Source organism: Plecotus auritus (assembly GCF_963455305.1).
Source record: "Plecotus auritus genome assembly, chromosome: 3".
NCBI classification, from domain to species: Eukaryota; Metazoa; Chordata; class Mammalia; order Chiroptera; family Vespertilionidae; genus Plecotus; species Plecotus auritus.
Genome location: NC_137772.1, coordinates 106,517,150 through 106,543,707, shown reverse-complemented (window position 1 = coordinate 106,543,707; position 26,558 = coordinate 106,517,150). Strand labels below are relative to the sequence as shown.

Sequence of the window (26,558 nt, the reverse complement as noted above, 5' to 3'; positions counted from 1 at the left end):
CAGAGAAAAAGGAACCCTCCTTCACTGCTGGTGGGAATGCAGACTGGTACAGCCACTGTGGAAAACAGTATGGCATTTCCTCAAAAATTTAAAAATGGAACTGTCATTTGACCCACTAATACCGCTTCTAAGAATATATCCCAAGAAGACAGAAACACCAGTCAGAAAGGATATATTCACCCCTATGTTCACAGCAGCACAATTTACAATAGCTAAGATTTGGAAACAGCCTAAATGCCCATCAGCAGATGAATGGATTAGAAAACTATGGTACATCTACGCAATGGAATACTACATTGCTATAAAAAAGAAGGAATTCTTACCATTTGGAGTAGCATGGATGGAACTGGAGAGCATTATGCTACGTGAAATAAGCCAGGCAGTGAAAGAAAAATACCACATGATCTCACTCATTTATGGATAATAAAGAACATTATAACCTGATGAACAAGAAGATAAGATACAGAGGCAGAGAAGTATCAAACTGACTGTCAAATAACAGCGGGAAGGCTGGGGAGTGTTGTGGGGTGGGGGGTGTAAGAGATCAACCGAATGACTTGTATGCATGCATATAACCATAACCAATGGACACAAGACACTGGAGGGATGGGGTGAGAGCATGTGCCAGGGTGGTAGGGGAGACTGGGGGAAGGTCAATGGGGAAAAAAGGAGACATATGTACTACTATTTGTAATACTTTAAACAATAAAAAATAAAGAAAAAAATAAATAAAACAAGAAAAGTATAAGTAAATGAATAAAATTATTAATTTTTTTAAAAACAATTTTGTAATTGGTACCCTTTTGCATTTTCTCCCTTACAAATTATGCCCTCAACTTGGATTATTCCATGAGATTAAAACAGTATCCAAATATTGTCAAACAGACAGTATTTTGTCTTAAAATAATACTTTTCACCCTAGCCATCTTGGTTCAGTGGATAGAGCATTGGACTTTGTTCTGCAGGGTACTGGGTTAAATTCCAGTCAAGGGCACGTACCTGGGTTGCAGGCTCTTCCCTGGCCTGGGCACTGGTCAGGGTGCGCATAGGAGGCAACCAATTGATGTGCTTCCCTCACACTGATATTTCTCTTTGTCTTTCCCTCTCTCTTCCACTCTCTCTGAAAATCAATGGAAAAATATCCTTGGGTGAGGATAAAAAAATAAAAATAAAATAGTACTTTTCTTTCAACATTGCAACATAAGCAAGCTTAACAAACACAATTTTCAAATTAAATGATAAGGCATTAGTCAACATATATTTAGAAAAATTTTAAATATGGAGTAAGGTTTTTTTGGCAGATGACATATAGTTAAATTTGCACATTCACAATTTTATCTTATAAAATGTTTCATATCGTCACAGTCGGCCATTAATATACTTAGTAGTTTTGCCCATTCTTCATGTTTTGTTGTTAAAACTTAAGTTTTATGTAGATTCTATACAAACATAAATAAAACCAATTTCACTTTAAATACAATTAACTTAAGATGAAAAATCAAAATAACTGTAAAAACTTGCACCAAGTTGCCAAGTTGAGCATTCTCCAACTTAACAATGTAAACTCTTTTTTATGATGTATACAGACATTTGGCAGTTTCAAGGGTAGTGCTTGAAGAATATTCACACTCCAGTGCATCCATTTCCATGATCACATTTTAAAGCCTCAAGGCATTATCACTTCCTTTTCTTAAGTAGCATAATAATTTGGAACAATGGTTATGCTTATCATCATCTGTCAGTCAACAACTCCTGTGTTAAAAATATTTTTCCCACTCAATGAATGTGTACGTGTGTGCGTGTGTGTGTGTGTGTGTGTATGTATGATGTCTTATGCTCATGTCAATATGAACAGGACTTGGCTTTGTCATGAAACTATTTCATTTATCAGAGAGCATTGATGGGGAAATGGGAAAATTCCCTTTACACTTTAATGAGCAGAGGCTGTGCTTCCTATAAAAGTCATATGCACTGTAACTTAAGAGCAATGTTCACATGAGTATATGTGAATAACTAAAGTACTAGTATGTATCATATTGTAAGATAAATTTTAGCACAAGGTCACATTTCCATAACAAATATCTGTGTAAATTAGGAAGGAAATTTTTATACTCACTGTTGGTTAAATATTAAAAAGATAAGTCAATGGCAGACTATCTCATTTGCTGCCTATCACGTCAAACAAAAAACATAACCTCTAACTGTAAATGTAATAAATAAAATTTGAAACTGTGAAATCTAATCAAATGATGGGGTCAAATAAATTGTACTGATAAAGACTTTCATACTCCTATGCTCTTTAACTGTTCAATGTAGTGGGCTAAGAAAAAAGTAAAAATAATATAATAATAAAATATTTCAGTCTAAATAAATGTGTATTTCAAGTTTTAATAAATATTTAACTTCTTTATTTTGATGTTTAAGATTTTGATAATTCTATGATTTAAAGGGATAAAAATTATTTATTACATGATAAATAATTTTATATTTATTAAAAGCTATTGCTTTACATTTTATTAGAACAAAATTAAATAAAATAATATCTTTTTTTAAATAAATCTTTATTGTTCAGATTATTACAATTGTTCCTCTTTTTTCCCCCCATAGCTCCCCTCCACCCGGTTCCCACCCCAATCTCTGCCCTTACCCCTCCCCACTGTTCTCATCCATAGGTGTACGATTTTTGTCCAGTCTCTTCCCGCACCCCCCACACCTCTTTCCCCCCAAGAATTGTCAGTCCACTCCCTTTCTATGCCCCTGATTCTATTATATTCACCAGTTTATTCTGTTCATCAGATTTTTTTATTCACTTGATTTTTAGATTCACTTGTTGATAGATATGTATTTGTTGTTGATAATTTTTATCTTTACCTTTTTCTTCTTCTACCTCTTCTTAAAGAATACCTTTCAGCATTTCATATAATACTGGTTTGGTGATGATGAACTCCTTTAGCTTTTTCTTATCTGTGAAGCTCTTTATCTGACCTTCAATTCTGAATGATAGCTTTGCTGGGTAGAGTAATCTTGGTTGTAGTTTCTTGTTATTCATCACTTTGAATATTTCTTACCACTCCCGTCTGGCATGCATAATTTCTGTTGAGATATCAGCTGACAATCGTATGGGTGCTCCCTTGTAGGTAATTAACTGTTTTTCTCTTGCTGCTTTTAATATTCTCTCTTTGTCTTTTGCCCTTGGCATTTTAATTATGATGTGTCTTGGTGTGGTCCTCTTTGAATTCCTTTTGTTTGGGATTCTCTGTGCTTCCTGGACTTGTAAGTCTATTTCTTTCACCAGGTGGGGGAAGTTTTCTGTCATTATTTCTTCAAATAGGTTTTCAGTATCTTGCTCTCTCTCTCTTCTTCTGTCACCCCCATAATTCAAATGTTGGTACACCTGAAGTTGTCCCAGAGGCTCCTTACACTATCTTCATAATTTTGGATTCTTTTTGCTTTTTGCTTTTCTGTTTGGGTGTTTTTTGCCTCTTTGTATTTCAAATCTTTGACTTGATTCTTGGGATCCTCTAGTCTGCTGTTGGATCTCTGTATATTATTTTTTATTTCAGTCAGTGTATGCTTAATTTCTAGTTGGTTCTTTTTAATATCCTCAAGAGTCTCACTAAATTTATCGGCCTTTTCTAGAAAATTCTTGAAAAACCTATAACCGTGGTTTTGAACTCTATATCCAGTAGTTTGCTTTCCTCCATTTCTTTCATTTGTGACCTGTTTCTTTGTCTCCACATTTTGGCTGCTTCCCTGAGTTGATAGAGTGGCTTTGTGTGCTAGGTGTCCTATAGGGCCCAGTGGCTCAGCCTCCCCAGTTACCTGAGGTGGACACTCTTGGTGCACCCCTTTGTGGACTGTGTGTATAGCCTTGTTGTAGTTAAGCCTTGATTGTTGTTGGTATCACTGGGAGGAATTGACTTCCAGGCCAACTGGCTGTGAGGATCAGCTGTGTCTACACTGGGAGAACTTCTGTGCTGGAGACACTCTTATGAGACAAGACTTGCAAAAGCCTCTGTGCTCAGCTTGGATGGGGTGGAGTCACAGTGTGGAGCAGACAGCAATGGCTTCCCATCAGCCCTGCCGTAAGAGGCCTCTGGGTCTCAGTGTCCCGCGGTAATCTCTGCAAGCACCTCTGAGTTTCGCCCGCTGCCAGACAGTCCAGTTTCTCCCTGAATGAGTCTGGGTCCCCAAAGTCTCGCCAAGAACTGGAGTTCAAAGCCATCGGGAGCTTTTGTCTCCCTCCCGATTGAGAAAGCCAGCCGCGTACTCAGTTGCCAGCCCTCTCCGCGCGCACGCCTCCATATCTCTGCCTTCTGCAGCTCCTCTGAGTTTCAGTGAGCTTTTCTCTTTCCTTCTAGTTGTAGAATTTCTACTCAGCCAGCCTTCCTGTGGTTCTGGATGATGTCCGTTTTGTCTTTTAGTTGTAGTTTTTAAATTGTTGTGCGAGGCAGCAGTTTAGGTGTTTACCTATGCCACCATCTTGGTTTCTCTCCAATAAAATAATATCTTACTAAATATTTAAAATCATACAAAAGACAGGGAACCCTTAGCTGACAAATATGGAACTTTGCTTTGTAGCTACCAGGCATTGAATGCCACTTGTGTGTCCAGCATTACACTGGGTTTCTTACCTACATTTAGTGTATTTCATTCTTTCAACCACCCTATCATGTTTATACTATTGTGTTCATTTTAAAGAAGATGAAATGAGTTCAGAGAGCTTAAGAAAAATGCCTAAGATTGTATAGTATATGTCAGAGCTACATTTGAACAAAGCCCACATTCTTTGCATGTTTATTTACAACTTCTCAATTTTTTTCTAACTCTCAATTTTAATACTGATACAAAAAAAACTAAAACGGTTTGATAATTCCAGAATTAACCTTTTCCAGCATCCAGTAAAGAGAATAGAAACCTGAAGGATTCAACTTCTTGTGTAAATGGGACCTAACTGCTATAGAACTGTCTGTATTATGAACTTTGGCAAGAGCAAGAAGCCACCTCCAGGTCATATCATTATCCTACCCATATTGTGAAGCTCCAGCCAAAGTATGTCTGGTGCAGAGACATTGCTTTTATTTACTATGTTTTCCTTCTTGTCTGCACAATCTTATAAAACTATTGTTAATTTTCTAATATGCTTTTGTTAGATATTCAATGCTGCTTAAAAATGAAATATACAACTCAACACAAGGAAGACAAACAACTGAATTAAAAATGGGCAAAAGACCTGAATAGACACTTCTCCAAAGAGGACATGCAGATGGCCAATAGGCATATGAAAAGATGATTACATCACTAATCATCAGAGAGATGCAAATTAAAACTACAATGAGATATCACCTCACACCTGCCAGAATGGCTACCATCAATAAATCCAAAAATTGCAAGTGTTGGCGAGAATGTGGGAATACAGATTGGTGCAGCCACTGTGGAAAACAGTATGGAGTTTAATAGACACTTCTCCAGCGTGGACATACAGAAGGCCAAAAGGCATATGAAAAAATGCTCTAAGTCACTAATCATCTGAGAAATTCAAATCAAAATGACAATGAGGTACCATCTCACACCTGTCAGAATGGCTATCATCAACAAATCAACAAACGACAAGTGCTGGCGAGGATGGAGAGAAAAAGGAACCCTCTTGCACTTCTGGTGGGAATGCATACTGGTGCAGCCACTGTGGAAAACAGTTTGGAGTTTCCTTAAAAATTTAAAAATGGTGCTCCCATTTGACCCAGTGATTCCAATTCTAGGAATATATCCCAAGAATTCAGAAACACTCATCAGAAAGAATATATCCAACCTTATGTTCATGTAAGCACAATTTACAATAGCTAAGATTTGGAAACAGCCTAAGTGCCCATCAGCAAATGAATGAATTAAAAAACTGTGGTACATCTATACAAGCTGTAAAAAAGAAAGAACTCTTACCATTTGCAACAGCATGGGTGGACCTAGAGAGCATTACACTAAGCAAATAAGCCAGTTAAAGATCAGTATCACATGATCTCACTCATATGTGGAATCTAATGAACAACATAAAATGATGAACAAAAATAGACCAAGAAACATAGAATCATCAAATAAACTGTCAAACCTCAGAGGGAAGGCAGGGGAAAGTGGGGGTCAGGGGGAGAGATCAACCAATGACACAGACAATAGGGTGGTGAAGGCCTAAGAGGGGAGAGGGGAGGGCAAAGGGGTAAAAAGGGGACATATGTAATACTTTCAACAATAAAGATTTAAAATATATATATCACATTATATTTTAAGACTTAAAAAATAAAACAGTATGGAGTTTCCTCAAAAAATTAAAAATACAACTGCCTTTTGACCCAGCAATCCCACTTCTGGGAATATATACAAAGATGCCTGAAGCACTAATATGAAAGAATATATGCACCCATATGTTCATTGCAGCATTATTTACAATAGCTAATATCTATCTGGAAACAGTCCAAGCACCCAACAGTAGATGAGTGGATAAAATAGCTGTGATACATTTACATAATGAAATACTATGCAGCCTTAAAAAAGAAGGAAATCTTACCTTTTGCAACAGCATGGATGGACCTGGAGATTGTTATGCTACATGAAATAAACCAGTCAGAGAAAGACAAATACTATATGATCTCACTTATATGTGGAATCTAATGAACAAAATAAGCTGATGAATAAAATAGAAACAGAGGCATGGATACATGAACAGACTGACAGCTGTCAGAGGGATGTGGGGATGGGGATCTGGATGAAAGAAGGGGTTTGGGTGAATGATGCAGATTCAGATTATGTCTTATTGCATTTGAAACCTGTATGGTTTTGTTAACCAATGTCACTAAATAAATTCAATAATAAAAAAGTAAAAAATACATAAAAAATTTTAAAAATAAAATAGACAACCATTATTTTGTCAATATGGTCAGAATGTTTTTGGGTAAGTATATAATTTATGCATTTAAAATATATACATCAGTATAGGAAGAAATATAACCAGGTGTACTTAGATGTTTAAAACCCTTATGCACCCCTCTCATTTGCCTCTTACAAGAAATTATCCAGGCTTACTTAAAAGATAGCTCCTTCATTTGTACTGAGGGCAGATCCAGGTTTGGTGAGACTCAAGCAATTTGTAAGAGAAGGCTCTTTCAGAAAATGAACATAAATCTAAGAACATAAAATTAAGAGGTATAAGAAAAAGCTCATGGAATTTGAGGGGCTTTGAAGCTTAAGCTTCATTAGCTTAATGGTAAATTTATCTCTGACTCCATTTAATATTCATCCTATACACTGAGTGGCCAGATTATTATGACCACCCCATCAGTACTTCGTTGGGCCACCTTTTGTCTTCAATACTGCAGCGATTCTTCTTGGCATTGACTCCATGAGATGTTGCAGGTGATGCGAGGAATCTGACACCATGCCTGATGAATAGCACTGTCCAGTTCTGTGAGATTTGATGGTTGTGGAACCAGCTGCCTGATGGCTCTTTTAACTTTGTCCCACAAATGCTCAATTGGATTGCGATCTGGTGATTGTGGGGGCCATCTAAGCAAGGTAAAGTCTCCCTCATGTTCTTAAAACCACTCCTGCACAATACGAGCACCGTGGCATGGTGCATTGTCTTGTGGGAAGAAGCCATCTCCACTGAGATACGCCATCAACATGATAGGATGAACTTGATGAGCAATGATACTTAGGTATGTTGTGCTATTCAGATGTTGTTTCACACGAATTAAAGGACCCAAATCATGCCAGGAAAACATGCCCCAAACCATAACACTGCCCTCACCAGCTTGAAGGGTTGTACTCATGCATGTGGGGTGCATGCTTTCATGCTGTTTCTGCGAAATTCTCACTCTGCCATCTGCATGATGCAACTGGGAACATGATTCATCAGACCACATGACTTTTGTCCAATGCTCGACTGTCCAATCCTTGTGTTCCTGTGCGAATTGGAGACGTTTTATCTTGGTAACTGCAGACAGCAAAGGTGTTCAAACAGGCCTTCAGCTTCCATATGATGCAGTGTACGGCTAATTTTGCCTACTAAAGTCAGGTGGTCATAATAATCTGGCCACTCAGTGTAGGGTGAGTATGAAGTGTACAGCAGGGAAGGCAGAGCAGAGCAGTGAAAAAAAACAGGTCCTTGGTGGCACTGTCTGCATCAATGGAGAAAAACTTGCTGAAAACTAAATCTTCCTCTAAAATTTTCAGTTATAAGAACCAATAAAAACCAATAACATTGATGTATTGTTCAAGCTAATTTGAGCTGGACTGTCTGAAGCTTTTATCTTAACAGATACAACATAAAATTTCATGAAGCCAGTATTATTCTATCTAATAAAAGAGTAATATGCAGATTGACCATCACTCCAACACACAAGATGGCTGCCCCCATATGGTCAAAGATCCTGCCCCCATGTGGACACAAGATGGCCAGCAGGGGAGGGCAGTTGGGAGGGACCAGGCCAGCAGGGGAGGGCAGTTGGGAGGGAGAAGGCCAGCAGGGAAAGGCAGTTATGGGCGACCAGGCCAGCAGGGGAGGGCAGTGGGGAGGGAGCAGGCCAGCAGGGGAGGGCATCCTGTGGCAGCCATCTTGTGTCCACATGGGGGCAGCCATCTTTGACCATGTGGGGGTGGCCATCTTGTGTGTTGGAGTGATGGTCAATTTGCATATTACTCTTTTATTAGGATAACTAGAGGCCCGGTGCACGAAGTTCGTGCATGGAGGGAGGGGATGTCCTTCAGCCCAGCCTGCACCCTCTCCAATCTGGGACCCCTCGAGGGATGTCCGGTGGGATCGGGCCTAAACGGGCAGTTGGACATCCCTCTCACAATCCAGGACTGCTGGCTCCAAACTGCTCACCTGCCTGCCTTCCTGATTGCCCCTAACCGCTTCTGCCTGCCATCCTGATCACCCCCTAACCACTCCCCTGCCAGCCTGATTGATGTCTAACTGCTCCCCTGCAGGCCTGGTCACCCCCAACTTCCCTCTTCTGCTGGCCAGGTCACCCCTAACTGCCCTCCCCTGCTGGCCTGATCACCCACAACTGCCCTCCCTTGCAGGCCTGGTCCCTCCCAACTGCCCTCCCCTGCTGGCCATCTTGTGTCCACATGGGGGCAGGATCTTTGACCACATGGGGGCAGCCATCTTGTGTGTTGGAGTGATGGTCAATCTGCATATTACTCTTTTATTAGATAGGATAGAGGCCTGGTGCATGGGTGGGGGCCAGGTGGTTTGCCCTGAAGGGTGTCCCGGATCAGGGTGGGGGTTCCCTTGGGGCATGGGGTGGCCTGGGCGAGGGGCTTGTGGTCGTTTGCAGGCCGGCCATGCCCCTTAGTGACCCAAGCGGAGGCCCTAGTATCTGGGGTTTATTTATCTTCTACAATTGAAACTTTGTAGCCTGGAGTGGAGCCAAGCCTTCTGCTTGCTCTGTGGCAGCAGCCATTTCTGTTGGAATTTATTTATCTTCTATAATTGAAACTTTGTAGCCTTAAGCGGAGGCCTGGGTTGGCCAGGGTGTGCGGAAAGCTTGGCTTCCTCCATTGCCAGGGAAACCCAAGCCTTCCTCCTGCTCTCTGTGGCGGTAGCCATCTTGTTTGGGTTAATTTGCATACTCACTCCTGATTGGCTGATGGGCGTGGCTGGTGGCATGGCTTGTTGGTGTAGCAGAGTGATGGTTAATTTGCATATTACTCTTTTATTAGAAAGGATAACTGCAGGGGAGGGCAGTTGGGAGGGACCAGGCCTGCAAGGGAGGGCAGTTGGGAGCATCCAGGCCTGCCGGGGAGGAAAGTTGGGGGGGGACCCAGGCCTGCAGGGGAGGGCAGTTGGGGGGAACCCGGCCAGCAGGGAGAGCAGTTAGGGGCAACCAGGCTGGCAGGGCAGGGCAGTAAGGGGTGACCAGGCCGGCAGGGGAGGGCAGTTGGAGGGGCCCAGGCCAGCAGGGGAGGAGAGTAAAGGGCGACCAGGCCTGTAAGGGAGGGCAGTTAGGGGTGACTGGGACAGCAGGGGAGGGCAGTTGGTGGTGACCAGGCTGGCACAGGAGGGCAGTTAGGGGTGACCAGGCTGGCAGGGAAGGGTAGTTAGGGGCAATCGGGCCAGCAGAGGAGTGGTTAGGGGGTGATCAGGCTGGCAGGCAGAAGTGGTTAGGGGCAACCAGGCAGGCAGGCAGGCAAGCGGTTAGAAGCCAGCAGTCCTGGATTGTGAGAGGGATGTATCGGGCCTAAACAGGCAGTCGGACATCTCTTGAGGGGTCCCAGATTGGAGAGGGTGCAGGCTGGGCTGAAGGACACCCACACCCCGCCACATGCATGAATTTTGTGCACCAGGCCTCTAGTGTGGAGTATAAAGAAAGAAAAGAACATTTCAATTTTCTTTAGGATTGTTTATTTCATAGCATCTTAATTTTTTCTATGCAGTAAAAGTTATAAAATGTATTTATTGTTTACTGAAATAAATTCTATAATTATTGTCTGCTAGGAATTATTACTTGGATCCCAATCTTTGTTCAGGAACAACTTATTTTGTTGTTAGAGATCTTTTAGAATGTTTCTGGTTTGTAATATCATTCAAATATTTCAATTCTTCCTTGATCTTTTAAAGAATAACAAACTCTACTAAAATTTTTATTTGCAGTATTAATTATAACTACAGGAATTTCATGTGCTTCTTAGTGGTCATCTCTACACTAAAATAATATTGCATAGTTTTTCCTTCTAATTATATTATTATACTTCAAATGTCATTTTCCCATTAGACATATAATATATTTTCTTATATTAAACTCTTCTTTATTAATGATTTTTATACAGGGTAGTCTTGGGTTTTTAGTCCATTTGTAAGAAGTTCCTATTAAGAAATTCAATGAAGCATGGGAACAATGCAAGAGTAATTTATTAATATATCAAGAGGCTTTAATTTGCTAACATTTTCCTATCATGTTAGTCTGACAGGATATAAAGAACAAATTGCTAGAGCATGAAACAGTAGAATTGGAAGAAAAAGCTATCGATTAAGAGCTCATGGGTTCAAATGTTCACAACATGAAGTCTATGTTTGCACCAACATACAGTTAGTGTTCACATTGCCGAATTTATTTAAGCTCAGTCTGTTCACCTCTTCTACCTACCTAACACTATATAAAAATAGGAGAGCACTTGAAAGTCACAAAGGAAAAAGTTATGCCATAAGGAATATAGATGGAACAGATAAGCTTTAAAAATTGAGCAATGTTTATATATTCCAGTTACTATAAAAATAGTTACTTCCTCATTTAGTGTATTTCATGTTTTCTACATAGACTAAAAATCTATAATTATTAGCAAACATTTTACCATAAGTCTTCTATAATCCATTTTAGCCGTAATAAAGGCCATATTTTCTTTGGTTAGAAGAAGGTTGCAAGAACATTTGAGTCTAACATCTTAAGAGTAGTTGAACATGCACTCTCTTCTTTGGTACAGTCCCCTTTATACTTATTGTCATACATGCTGCCTCACAGACTTCTGGTCACTATCTGAGTTTTAATCTCAGCTTTGGACTGGACTCTTTCCAGGAAGGCTGCAACTATGTCTATTTTATTAATTCCTGTACTCCCTTCCACCTAGTACAGTACTTGACATACAGTGAGTGTGTGACAAATATTTGTTGACTGAATTACTAAAAGAATCCTATCTAATAAAAGAGTAATATGCAAATTGACCATCAATCCAACAAACAAGATGGCCACCCCCATGTGGTCAAAGATAGCTGCCCCCATGTGGACACAAGATGGCCACCACAAGATGGCCAGCAGGGGAGGGCATTGGGAGGGACCAGGACTACCAGGGAGGGTAGTTGTGGGCGATCAGGCCAAAAGGGGAGGGTAGTTCGGAGGGACCAGGCCTGCAAGGGAGGGCAGTTGGGGGCGATCAAGCCTGCAGGGGAGGGCAGTTAGGGGTGACCAGGCTGGCAGAGGAGTGAAGTTGGGGGCAACCGGGCCTGCAGGAAAGGTCAGCTGGGGGGACCCAGGCCTGCAGGGGAGGGCAGTTAGGGGTGACCGGGTGGGCAGGGGAGGGCAGTTGGGGGGACCCAGTCCTTCAGGGGAGAACAGTTGGGGGGGACCAGGCCTGCAAGGGAGGGCCATTGGGGGTAATCAAGCCTGCAGAGGAGGGCAGTTAGGGGTGACCAGGCCGGCAGAGGAGGGAAGTTGGGGGCGACCGGGCCTACAGGAAAGGGCAGCTGGGGGGGACCCAGGCCTGCAGGGGAGGGCAGTTAGGCATGACTGGGTTAGCAGGGGAGGGCAGTTGGGGGAGGACCAGGCCTACACGGGAGGGCAGTTGAGGGGGAATAGGCCAGCAGGGGAGGGCAGTTAGGAGCAATCGGGCTGGCAGGGGAGTGTTTAGGGGGTGATCAAGCTGGCAGGCAGAAGCGGTTAGGGGCAATCAGGAAGGCAGGCAGACAAGCAGTTTGGAGCCAGCAGTCCTGGATTGTGAGAGGGATGTCCCAGATTGGAGAGGGTGCAGGCTGGGCTGAGGGACACCCCCCTCTGTGCACGAATTTCATGCACTGGGCCTCAAGTAAATAAATAAATGGAGGAAAGAAAGACACCTTGGTTTATAAATTTCCTTTCACCGTAATATCCCAGTTGATTTCAATGAGAAAGGATCCCCTTACCTACTGTAAAAATAATCTGAAGTAGCCATAGTAATAGACTGCTTATAAGGTTTTAATGTATCATACTACTTGGGAACCTACCTTTAAATTTTTATTATGTGTATGTTTTATAATATCTATTACACAATGGTCATTCAATTAATGTGAAATAAAACACATGCATATAAAATTTTATTTAAAGAATTAGCTTAACAGTTTTCATCCTGATATTGATGAGTTAGTTTTGTTTTGTTTTATACCCAAAGTTATACCTCAACCTTGGCAAGTCATGTCAAAAATCCTTACCATTCAAACATTCTAATTCCAATAAGGAAATACCAGCATATATTTATCACCATTATTTGAAAGAACTCAAAGTATATGACTTATATCAATGATTTATTACATTATCTTCATACATACTATAGTATTAATTAATGCTGTGCCAGGCACTTTTCTAAGTTCCTTATACTTATTAACCATTAAATCCTCACAACAACCCTATTATTATTGTCTCCATTATACAGATAAAGAAACTGACTTGTCTAAGGACCCAAAGCCAATGAATGACAGACTTCAGATTTGAACGCAGTCTAGCTCCATTGTTCTTGTTCCTGGCTGCTATATAGTGCCTCTCATATAGTTCTCTCTATATAATATGGTACCTAATTATTTAACTTTGCAGATAATGATTTTATTCAGATAATGTATAACTAGATTTGCTCCTGGAGGAAAGGCCCCATGAATTACAATGTGTCTATCTACCCAAGTCTGATTAATTATCTGCATGTGATTTTTGTTCAGTTCAAGTACATTGGAAACATTACTATATTTACAGTCAAACTGGAATTCAATTGCTAGCATTATTTTTTACCACCTTGTGATTCTCAGTAAAATGGTGGCTAACTGATCTCTTAAGTCCCTTTAGTACCTATAATATCATAACTGAAATTAGCAATGATCTAGCAACTAATATTTGATAGAAATTTCACACAAAATGAAAGATCAGGAGAGTGAATGACATAAGAATGTGCAAAAATTAGTATGCAGGCTTCAAAAATAGGCTAAGAAGTATTCCATGTGTAATAATAATAGCTAATATTCATGAAGTGCCTCTATGTCCCAAGTACTGTGTTACTTTCTTTAAATGTACACATCATTTGATCTTTATAACTATACTAGAGGCCTGGTGCACAAATTCGTGCATCAGTGGCCGAAACAGGCTCTCCAACATCCCCTGAGGGGCCCCGAATTGCGAGAGGACGCAGGCCAGGTCCAGGGACCCCACTGGTGCATGATCAGGGCTGGGGAGGGATGCAGGAGGTTGGCCAGCTGAAGAGGGACCACAGGAGGGCTCCAGGGCATGTCTGGCCCGACTCACTCAGTCCCAATCGGCTGGATCCCAGCAGCAAGCTAACCTACCGGTTGAAGCATCTGCCCCCTGGTGGTCAGTGCACGTCATAGTGACTGGTTGAGACGCCTTAGCATATCATTAGCATATTACACTTTGATTTGTTGAACGGACAACCGGACAACTGGATACTTAGCATATTAGGCTCTTATTATATAGGATGAGGGAGGATAATATTATTATTCTTATAATACAAATGGGGAAACTGAAGCTAAGAGAAAGTGCTTTTAATTCACATATCCAGTAAGAGTAAGTAGTGGAACACAGAACTTCAACTTAGGTAAGTCTAGTTTTCAAAGGCAAGAAAAGGGGGCAGAGAAGGTGTGCTAAGTTAAAAACCATCTATGGGATTAATTTTAAATTGGTTGCAATGCATATTTCCCTGTCTCAGAGGGCTTATGCTCCCCTTGTCCATAAGCTCCTCAAACCTCCCCCGACCAAACCCAAATATAAATACTTATGTCTTTTAACCCACTGTGGAATACTAAACCTGACAATCAAAATGATAGAAAAGAGAGATATTCAGAGTGGATAGGTGGAGGCTTAATGTAGCTCTGAAATTACCTTAGCCTAGAGAGAAGCTTTTGGGGCTTAGTTCCTAGTTCTTCAATATATTTCAGAGAGTTTAGTATCCTGCTTAAGTTTCCTCTGGACAAATGAGTTGAACGAACCAAAAATTAGCTTTTCATTCATATCCCCCATTATATATTATTTTTCTTCCCAGTTTTGGGGCCAAATCCTACCAAGCCCTTGTTAAATTGTTGTAACCAACTTCTTTTCAGTATTAAGCTCTCCTACAGTGTTTGTATATGTGTGCGTATTATGGTCAAGATAACACGTCTTATCACCTAAGAAATGTATCATAGAAATGATTTTCTATTATATTTTGTACTAATTTTATGTTTCTTGTCTTGACCCTTAAAACCTAGGATCTGTTCTTTCTCAACTATCCATTTCATTTTGCCCATACCAGTACTAATTTATCTTCTTGTGGCTTAATACCTCTGCTAAGAATTGATGAGATTTAGCTACTGACTACAAAAGAAGACAACCAGGTTTACATTCTTACAAACATTAACTGAAGATATAATCGGTAGAAATGTTTGCAGAATATAGATAGCCTTATAAAGAAAATGGACTTCTACATATTTAAAAGTTACCTTTGATAGATCCCTGAAGTTTCCTGGAAGAGTCAAGTCCAAGTCTTCTGATTCATAGTTTGTTAAGACCCATGGAAACACAGGGTATTGGTTCAGATCATTATATGTCCGTCCTAGAAAAGAAAAAGAGAAATGATAATCTTTATACGTCAATTGATTATGAAATTGTTCCTGTTCTTATAATAGATAACTATTGAATTTCAGAAGAAAGGTAACTCTTTTGCTTATTGACCTATGTTTTTGTTTAATCCAAAGCACTCATAAGAATGTGTTTCAAGTGAATTCACTTAATAATTAATGAATAACTATAATTACTTTTTTGAAATATAAGCTTATATAGAGACTATTGTTTGTCATAATTGATTTCTTTTCTTCCTGGGATATACAACATTTCTCAGCCCACTTTACAAGTAGCTATGGCCATGGGAATTAGTACTAATCAGCAAAAGGTGAGCATAAGTGACATGTGCCACAACCAGGCTTGGCCCACTGCAACTTCCATGTGTGCACTCCATGGTCCATCTCTCTTCTGCTGACTATCTATACTAATAAAAGGGTAATATGCTAATTAGACCAGGAGACCTTCCGGACATCCTTCCGGACAAAGCCATGGTGGCGGGGCTGAGGCAGAGGTAGGTTAGGGCGATCAGGCCAGCAGGGTGGGCAGTTGGGGGCAATCAAGCCAGCAGGGGGGGGCAGTTGGGGGCAATCAGGCATGCAGGGGGGGCAGTTGGGGGTGATCAGGCTGGAAGGGGGGCAGTTGGGGGTGATCAGGCTGGCATGCAGAGTGGTTAGGGGCGATCAGGCAGGCAGGCAAGTGAGCAGTTAGGAGCCAGAGGTCCCGGATTGTGACAGGGATGTCCGACTGCCGGGTTAGGCCTGATCCCTATGGGGTCCCATAGGGACATGCCCCAAGGGGTCCCAAATTGGAGAGGGTGCAGGCTGGGCTGAGGGACACCCCCCTCTGCCCCGTGCACGAATTTTGTGCACCGCGCCACTAGTGATGAAGATAATATTGCCACATTGGAAGTAGAGCCTTCTTAGCTAGGGATGCTAAAAGTGATCACAGAGGAGGTCACCCTGCTGACCTGCCCACCTGCAGATTGTGTTGGTATTCTACTATGATGAATATATATATCCAGAAATTACATTGCCAGTATAGAGAATACTATATTGAGCTTATATCAAGAATCAATGTAGATATACAGATCATGTATCATAGAAATGTACACCTGAAACCTATATAATCTTATTAACCAAGGTCACCCCAATATATTTAATAAAAAATGAATCAGAGTAGTGATTTTGCAAAAGCACTTTAAAGCCAGTTTGGAAAAGTACAGAGGAAGATGTCATATCCTTTTTTTCACTCCTTTACATTCATGACATTTTTTTTTTTTTTTGGTATTATATTGTTTCGTTTTAGTGAAGTGTTGCTGAATCTTAGATTGAATTTGCTGTTTTATTGTGATTTTTTTTAAATAGATAAGTATTTCAGGTAATATACTGAAGTATAGTGGGAATGTAGATAGTTTAGTGAGAACATAGCACTTACTGACTCACCCTCATAAACTGATACTGAAATGACACATAATCAGATGAAATGAAGAGAACTGCTATTTTTTTTTTAAAGGGCCCAATGAAAACTTTTATTGGGTAAGATTATATTTTGTAAAAGAATGTTATGATCTGATCATGGGCAGCTTTCTAAATTTCCATTCAAATTCATACTAAATAGCTACTTCTCTAGTATTTAGTGATATGAATTTCATCTAGTATGCATTGTTGCAGACACCACATATAGTGCAACAGTAACATAGATATGCAGATACTATCTTGTTCATTATCAAGTATTGAGAGTAAATGATACCCACTCTTATAGCAATTATAAATGTGACTGTAAAATAGGAAAAACAAACCACAATCTGAGGAAGGACTAAATGTGCTATTATAAACATCAAATCAAATTATATCATTTATTTAGTAAACATTTATTGGGTGACATTTTATTTTCAACAATAACAGTAGAAAGTTTGTTGAAAACTATTACTACACACGGAATATTTCTTAGCCTATTTTTGAAGCCTGCATACTAATAAATGTTTATTATATGAATCTGAATTTTACAATAAAACTACATATTGTTTTAAATATGTAAATTGATATAGGTGTGTACTATATATGTAGGTAATTGATAGAAAGCAGAGTGTTACTTCCACTTTGCATCTTCTAGAATGAGGTGAGAGTAGGTTAGGGTTTCCTCTTTGTTCTCCCACCACAGCACTCACGCAGACAGGTGTTAGAGTTAATGAGCATCACTGCTAATTTGTCTGCCTTTCCACTAGTCTGTAAACTCAAGAATGTAGGGTCTGGTTTCTCTCTCTCTCTCTCTCTCTCTCTCTCTCTCTCTCTCTCTCTCTCTCTCTCTCTCTCTCTCTCGTTTAAATAAACCTGTGTATTTCCATATACTGTTTATCCAATACATATTTATTAAAGGAATGAATACATATGTGATAAAAATGAGCCAAATTTTAACAGATGAATAAGCATAAGCCAAGTAAAGAAGGAAAATTACAGGACAGAGTCTTTGGAGGATGAGGACTATGAAGGCATAGATGTATGGGACAGAGAATGACACTGTGAATGTGCATGTTAAACTGGAAGAAAATATCTGCAGCTAGATAGCTCAGCCAATGGATACCTGCTCTATGTTTCTGTCTATTGTGAAGAATAATACTAATGAAAATACATAAGAATTTGGAACCTTTATTAAAGTCTTTTGCATGTGAAAATGGTCTGCTAAAACTATCACTGTAAAATACAAAATGTAAAATTCTATAATTTTAAATTTTTACTGATAGTTCATATATATGGTAACCTAGGACACCTTATTACTCTCACTAATTTTTTCTACACATATATACATACAGAGAATCTATATTGGCTAGGCAGAGTTGTTTCTGGATTCTAACGGGGCCCATGGCATTTTTAGTGCTCCATCATATTCTGAGCTACCATTCTACTTAAAAATCTGTAGAATTCAATAAAAAATAGGTTTCCCAGTATATAAGTATATTTTTATAGAATAATGGTGATATTTATATAACATATATCTATATTACTTATGTAAATAAATATCTGAAAATTAGATACCATCATTATTTTTAAATTTTCTGATGAAGTTTTGTAACATATACTAAGGAAAAAACTGTCAATATAAAATAAATAAAAGCCAAATTACATTAACTCAGTACTTAAATGTATCATATAAATACAAATAGCATAGAAATAGAGACCATATTTGAAGACACTAGTCTTTTAATAGAGATAATTTTCTAATAAAGAAAAAGCTATAATGTTATTTTTGGAAAAAAATACAAAGAACAGAAAGCATCATCTTTAAAATATAACACAAATTAATCGATGGCAGTCACAGCTTATAGCAAGTCACCTCTCCTATATTGTTGGCAATTCACTTTTTAAAAAATATATTTTTTATTGACTTCAGAGAGGAAAAGAGAGGGTGAGAGAGATAGAAACATCAATGATGAGAATTATTGATCAGCTGCCTCCTGCACACCCCCTACTGGGGATCGAGCCCGCAACCCGGGAATGTGCCCTTGACCAGAATCGAACTTGAGACCCTTCAGTCCACAGGCCAACGCTCCATCCACTGAGCCAAACCAGCTAGGGCGGCAATTCACTTTTAATAGTAGTTAGAAGGTTTGCAGAAAACAAATGCTAAGGAAAATTTAGTAATTTTTAAATTACTGAAGCTTATAGCACACTTTAAATTCTCATAAATACAATAAATTTTATAAATAAACTAGAGGCCCAGTGCATGGATTCCTGTACTGGTGGGGTCCCTGAGCTTGGCCTGCAGGGATTGGGCCGAAACTGGCTCTCTGACATCCTCCCAGAGGTCCCAGATTGTGAGAGGGTGGTTCTCGGGTGACGCATCCTGGAATCGGGCTCCCTCCTGGATCCGAGTGCATCAACCGAGAACTGCAGCTGCAGCTCGGCAGCTCCTGCATTGAGCATCTGCCTCCTGGTGGTCAGTGTGCATCATAGCTACCGATCAGAGCGTCTGCCCCCTAGTGGTCATTGCATGTCATAGCTACCTGCCAGTCGGCTGGTCAGCCAGTCAGCCAGTAGCTTAGGCTTTTATATATATAGATGTACTTAAAGAGTTACATTAAATAAAAATTTCCACATAAAAGCCTTGCAACATGAGCAGTCAATATATATTTTTTATTTGAATTAAAAATACACTATGTACTTAAAAAGAACATGGATGCAAAGAATGATTAAATGGTACTTTGGGATTTTGCATTCATAAGTTTCAGCCATAGTGTTAATACTTTATTTTACTGGACACCTTTGTGAAATTATAAAACAAATACAGTTCACTAAGTTAACAAAAAATGAAGTATTTCCAAAGAAATACCTGTCAGGTTCTGGCATTTCTAGTAACTTATTTATCAGTTGTTCTATTTTTAATTTTTTAAAATACTTGAAATTTAGTAAATAACTTTGTGCTATAATTAATAGAATTCTTTCCTTTTCCAGCAGTAGTGTGTAGATTTTTTTAACTAACTATGCTCGTAAGGATTTATAGTGATGATGAATATTAAATATTGCAAATCTATGACACTAATCTACTCCAACAATAATTGTGAAGCACAGTAAATGAGATCTCAGAAATACTGGATATGTTTCTTCACTTAAAAAAAACTTTTTAATTAAACCATCCAATTTAATGTTTTTATATAGCACTTTTGTTTTGAAGGCAAAGTGATCTAGAGACAGCTGACAAAGAAATTATAACTGCAATTCCTTGGTGAAAATGTTAATGACAGCAAAATATTGTTTAATTAGATGACTGCAGCATCTGGATTAACACTCTTTAAGAGTGATGCTCCTGTGCTTGTCTGCTTCTTCACACTTTACAGACATTTTGTCATCTCTAGGTCATTAGGAAAGAATTTTTAATGATTTTTGTAGAAGCAAGCAGATCAAGTTACATCTAATTAGATGACAATAATAAGCCCAACTCATGCAGTAGCTAAATATATACATAATTAACCAGGGAGGGCTTGTACATCACGGAGTAAAAAAGTGTAAAATGCTAAACAAGATAAAAAGGTAAGGGATGGAAAGCTATGCTGAATTCATTAGCTGATCATATAGAAATAATTCAAAAACCTTAAAAAATTATCTCAAACTTAATGGGATCATTTACATGAGGCTATATTAGCAACCACTATGCTATTTTTTTAATGCAAGAATGTCAGATTTTAACATCCTCTCCACAGTATTATTTAATAAAGTATAAAATGAGGCATAGGCTGTACCTTTCAGAACACAATGAACAGAAATGAGGCCAACTCCAGTAATTTGAGGTTGGAACCACATTTTTAGTCAAACTCTAGGCATCATTTACATAATTTCCCAAAATTTAATGTTCTTTGAAAATTAAAAAAAAAACATGTGGTTCAATATAGTGAAATAAATTATACCACATTCCTAAGTAAGACTTGTATGCAGTTTTAAAAATCATTCCTTCAAATACTCAATGAAATAGAAAAGTAGAATCTGAACCTATCTGTGTAGCAGGTTCCAAATGATATGCCACACACAGAAAAAGAAAAAGAGAAAAACCACCAAAATGTTACCTTTGATACTTATGGATGATTTAATTTTTTTAATTATACTTTTTCTTATTTCCAATTTTCTACAATGAGTATTTATTAAATTTATAAATATAACAAAATAAAGGCCATAAAAACATTTATGAGCTTTTAGGTATCTTTTTAAAAATTGATAGTTTCTGAAAATTTGACAAACTTTTTACTATGTAAAGTATCTTTACAAAATTTACATACATACAGTAAAATGTGTGTATTTATATGCAATTATGTATGTATACACATATCACATGAGGGTAAAAATATCTAATAATGCATTAATACTCAGACACTATTGTCTTACACTTTATTGACTGTCTGATTTTTAAAAGAATCCTGAAAGAAGAAAAACGAAATTGACCAGTTATGATGGACCTCAAAAAATGGAGAGCAAGAAATGGGTCATAAAATGTACTTTGTATTTTATGTTAAGACATAGAGGCCCAGTGCATGAAATTTGTGCACTGGACAGGGAGGGGGGGTCCCCCTCAGCCCGACCTGTGCCCTGTGGGAGTGCACTGACCACCAGGGGGCAGCTTCTGCATTGAGTGTCTGCCCCCTGGTGGTCAATGCTCATCATAGCAACTGGTCATTCTGGTCATTCTGCTGTAATGGTCATTTAGGCTTTTATTATATAGATAATAGTTTAGAAAAAGAAGATATATCTGAGAATATAAGTCAGTAAATAAAACCTTTTAATAGAAAATGTAAATTTCAGTCACATTGACCTATACTTTTGAAAACAGTGAAGTCAGAAAAGACTGTTTCACCTTCTCAATCAGTTTAAATTCTGTAACTCTTCTTTTTAACCAGGAAATTTAAAGAATACATCATCCAGCAATTTTAGTGAATTCACATAATAGATTACAAAACCATGCAAACACTTACAAAGTATAAATATTAAATCAGTTCAATTTAATGGATATTTACTGAGCAAAACTTTCTTTTTTTAGTGACCTTATGATCTCATTGGAAAGATAAGATCTTATATAATAAAAGCCTAGGTGACGTCATGCCCTCACAAGATGGCCACCACAAGATGGCTAGCAGGGGAGGGCAGTTGGGGGTGATCGGGCCTGCAGGGGAGGGCAGTTGGGGGTGATTGGGCTGGCAGGGGAGGGCAGTTGGGGTGATCAGGCTGGCAGGCAGAAGTGATTAGGGACAATCAGGCAGTCAGGCAGGCAAGTGGTTAGGAACCAGCAGTTCCAGGTTGTGAGAGGGATATCCAACTGCCGGCTTAGGCCCGAATCCTGTGGGCTCCCAGATTGGAGAGGGTGAAGACAGGGCTGAGGGACCACCCCCCCCCATGCACAAATTTTGTGCACCAGGCCTCTAGTCTATATAATAAAAGCCTAAGTGACTATTACAGCAGAATGACTAGAATGACTGGTTGCTATGATGCACACTGACCACCAGGGGGCAGACGCTCAACGCAGGAGCTGCCCCCTGGTGGTCAGTGCAATCCCACAGGGGAAGCGCTACTCAGCCAGAAACCGGTCTCATGGCTGGCAAGTGCAGTAGTGTTGGTGGGAGCCTCTTCCTCATCCACAGCAGTGCTAAGGAGTAGCTAGCAGGCGGGCAGTAAGGAGCGAGGGGTCCCAGACTGTGAGAGGGCACAAGCTGGGCTGAGGGACCCCCACCCCCAGTGAATGAATTTTGTGCACCAGGCCTCTAGTATAGACAAAAAATGCTAAGGACACACTACCATAAGTGCCAAAATGTGTGATATACAGACACTATTATAGAACATGTGAGTGCTACTGCAGATTAGTATAATTAGTAGATATGTTTTTAAAAGAATATAGATGTAGTACAGAGGTTCTAAAAATGTGGTCCCTGGATCAGTGGTATAGCATCACCTGGAGCCTTGTTAGAAATGCAAATTCTTGAGCCCCACCCCAAACCTACTGAATCAGGAGCTCTGAGGATGAGGCTCAATGATAGCTAGCCCTCTGGGTGATTGTAAGGCCACCAGTGTTTTGGATGCTGGGTTGGTGGCTATGTTGCTAGTGTTGTGGCCGGTGCTACTCAGCCAAGTCCCTTTCCAGGAGTCACCACCATCAGAAGAGAGCCCTCTAACCTATGGTCCCATATCTCTACCTAATCACTGCTGAGTGGAGTAATGAAGGCCTGACCACCTTGCTTCATGGCAAAACAACTCTGAAGCTATATCCCAGTTCTTGGCTCCCTGTGGGATCTGCTGAGGCCTTTGTAGCAACTACCTTGGGGTTCAATTTCTCTTTTACCCAGTCCTACTTTCTTCACTCGCCCATAATGTCAACTCAAAGATACTCTCCAACAAATTTCCTGCATGCAAATCTTTGTTTTAGAGTCTTTTCTCTGGATCTGGGACCTCCTAAAAACAGTACCAGGTTCTAGATTAGAGATGATAATTGTGGCCCACTTCTAGTATCTGCACAAGTCATAACAATAAATGAACTTCAAAAGGCTCAACTTTTTTTCCTCAAGAGCTTCATTTGATGAAATTATTTAAAAACATTATTTAGGTTTTTTTAAGGCAGTTAATAGATTAAAGCTAATGACTAGAAGAGAAATTAAATTGTGCCATGAATGTCCTTACACAGTCTAGTACAGTAGTTGAGTAAAGTTCTAGAGCCAAACTACCTAAAGTAGATAGTTTGATTCTACATTAGACTGCTGACTTCATCACTTTTCAGCTCTGACTTAAACAAGTTATTTATCTTCTCTGTACCTTACTACCTCATTTGTGAAATGGAAATAAAAATAGAACTTAACTCTTGGGTTATTGTTGGGACTTAATGAGTTAATACACATAAAGCACTTAGAATAATATTTAGAACACTGCAAATTGCTCAATGAGCATTAACAATTATTTACAATTTTTCTTTCTTTTTTAAATATATTTTTATTGATTTCAGAGAGGAAAGAAGAGGGAGAGAGAGATATAGAAACATCAATGATGAGAGAGAATCATTGATCAGCTGCCTCCTGCATACCCCACACTGGGGATCCAGCCCACAAGCCGGACATGTGCCCTGACTGGGAACAGAACAGGCGACCTCTTGGTTCCTGGGTCAATGCTCAACTACTGAGACACACTGGCCAGGCTGGGCTATTTACTATTTTTCAGAATGTTGATATTAATATTAAAAATGTTTCAAAAAGAAATAATGAAACCAAAAAAACAATAAAAATATTTATTTTTTTCTGAATTTTGATATTAGGAATAACTAAAGATATTTTTTAAAAAGACTATGATAAAATATAAACCAAACATTTCTGGCTTTGCATTATTTAGAAAATTTATCAATATAAATACTAACATACTTTCAAGAAATGATAAATCTTGTTTCAATCAATTGACTTAAATTAGTGTACCCTGAACAATAACTGTATTATATAACATAATTATTTAGTGGAACCCTTGTTAATAAAAGTGATGTTACAATTAAACATCTTTATTCTGCCCTTTATTGTAGGATCCTCAGAGAACTCTGAAAAGTGTTCCAATATTAAGAGATGAATGAATAACAGTATTCTCCACAATTCAGGAAAACAGGCAATTCTAATTACTTCCCTAACAAGTACTCAATCTTGGCTTTAGTGAAGCTTCTCTATGAAACCATTATCCAAATCTTCAATGCTGGTGCTCAGTACACACTGGCACTCCCACTTAAAACTTCAGGATGATGGCAAGGGGAGAATTAGCAGGATTATAACCAGGAACAGTACCTCAAGATGTTTATATTCATAACCTTTTCCAATTGTCATTCTACTTCTGTATAAAGGTTATTTTGTCAGGATAATCATCTGTGCGTGAAAAAATCCTTTGAGTTAATTTAAAGCCCATCTTTTCTATGAAGCTCCCCTGGACTATACTATCTCATTCTATTTTCTAAATTTTTATTTTAGGTAATGGAACTTAATTGCATACTTTCTTATATGTTCTAAATGTATTTAAATGCAAATACTGTTATGATAATTAGATCTTAAATGGCTAGAGCGATGGTGCTTAAATATTAGACATCAGAAACAACTGGAAGACTAGTTAAAATGCAGATCTCTGGGCCCCACTCCCAGAGTTTTCTAATTCAGTAGGTTTGAGAAGGAGTCTGAGAATTTGCACCTAACAATTCCTCAGGTGATATTGGTACTGCAGGTCTGGGGACAATGCCAACCATTCACCTGGAGCAAATTACAGTGACTCCTACATTTGTAGAATGACATCATACTTCTCTTTGTCATTTATTCTTCATTCCACATTTTCTTTTTTCTTGGAATGCCCTCTACTTACTTCCTAGTGGATTCTTACTCTTATTTCAATTTCCAATTTAAGTGTCTCCTAAGAGAAGCTTTCCCTGATCTCTTGGTTCTAAGTAATGCCTCTAAATCTGTGACTCCAAATGGCTTTGTAATATAATTATAATAATTATAATAATAATCACTTATAATAATTATCACTTTTTACTGGAATCACTGGTATACATGTATCTTTCCCTAACTATACTATGATTTCTTCAAAGGCAGAAACTATACTTTTCTTTCCTTTGTAGTGTCAGTGCCAAATAGAGTGTGTGTTCAGCAATACTTAATAAAAGGATGAACAAATTGACTTCATGTCTAGAGTCCTGTCATACTCTCCTAAGAGCTCTCCCTAACTATAAGCTATCTCATTTCTAATTCATGCCATACATAGATACCAGTTTGTCCTAAAGGTCCATACTGCATCCCCTTCAATTCCAAAGCTATACTAAATCCTAAAAGTCTAAGATCAGGGTCGTTACAATCTGGTTCTTACTAATAGTTCCAACTAGTAGCCCGGTGCACAGATTCACACACATTGAAATGAAATTAATTAGAAGAAATATTTTAATATCGCTTTTCACCCTTTCTCTATAATAGAAGTGTCAACCAAATTCACGATCGACAATGACAGATCAAAACACCCGTGTGCGATTTGTGCCAGTGAGAGCTTTATATATATCGCGCACACGAGAGTCAACGTTTATTTTTAAATTGCCAGTGCGCATCATATGTAGTGGCCGGCCGGTCGGTCAGTTGGATGGTCGGACGTCAGTCACTTAGCCTTTTATATATATAGACTAGAGGCCCAGGGCATGGAAATTCATGCACTGGAGAGGGGTCCCTCAGCCCAGCCTGCCCCTCTCACAGTCCAGGAGCCCTTAGAGGTGGGAGGCAATCCAGCAATCAGGGAAAGGTGACACCCCCATCATACCTCTGCTGCTGCCACTGCTGGCAGCACAAGCCTTGGCTGGCCCTGATTACCTGAGCCTTGGGTGGCCCTGGGCAGCTAGGCAGCTGCCATCTGAGGCTTGCCTGTGACTCAGGCATTGGCTGGGCAGCCACCATATGAGGCTTGCCTGTGCCTCGGGCAGGCCCTGGGTGGCTGGGGGGCTGAGGGGACTAGGGGACTCCAGAGGCAGGCGCACAGAGAGGCCGGACCCGCCTGGGAGCAGGCCTGGCCTGCCGCATGCCTGCCGCCCTGGCAGGGCTGAGGGGACTGGGCACTGCCATCTTGTGGCTGTGGGCACTGCCATTTTTGAGGGCGTGCCAGTCAATTAACATATTCCCTCCTTATTGGCTGTGGGCAGTGGCTGATCAGGGGGCTGGGCCAGCCGTGGGTGGGGGGTCTGATCGGAACCCGGATCAAGTTG

General features: G+C 39.5%; 1 protein-coding gene across 9 annotated transcripts in view; it reads right to left on the bottom strand.

Annotated features, from left to right (window-relative positions):
* The window catches only part of NBEA (neurobeachin), a 954,039-nt gene that overhangs the window by 133,306 nt on the left and 794,175 nt on the right, over window positions 1-26,558 (bottom strand). For all 9 annotated transcript variants that reach the window (XM_080658500.1, XM_080658501.1, XM_080658502.1 and 6 more), the window contains one exon: window positions 15,215-15,327. In XM_080658500.1, the coding sequence (XP_080514626.1) occupies window positions 15,215-15,327 (113 nt within the window). The remainder of the gene's footprint in view (window positions 1-15,214; window positions 15,328-26,558) is intronic.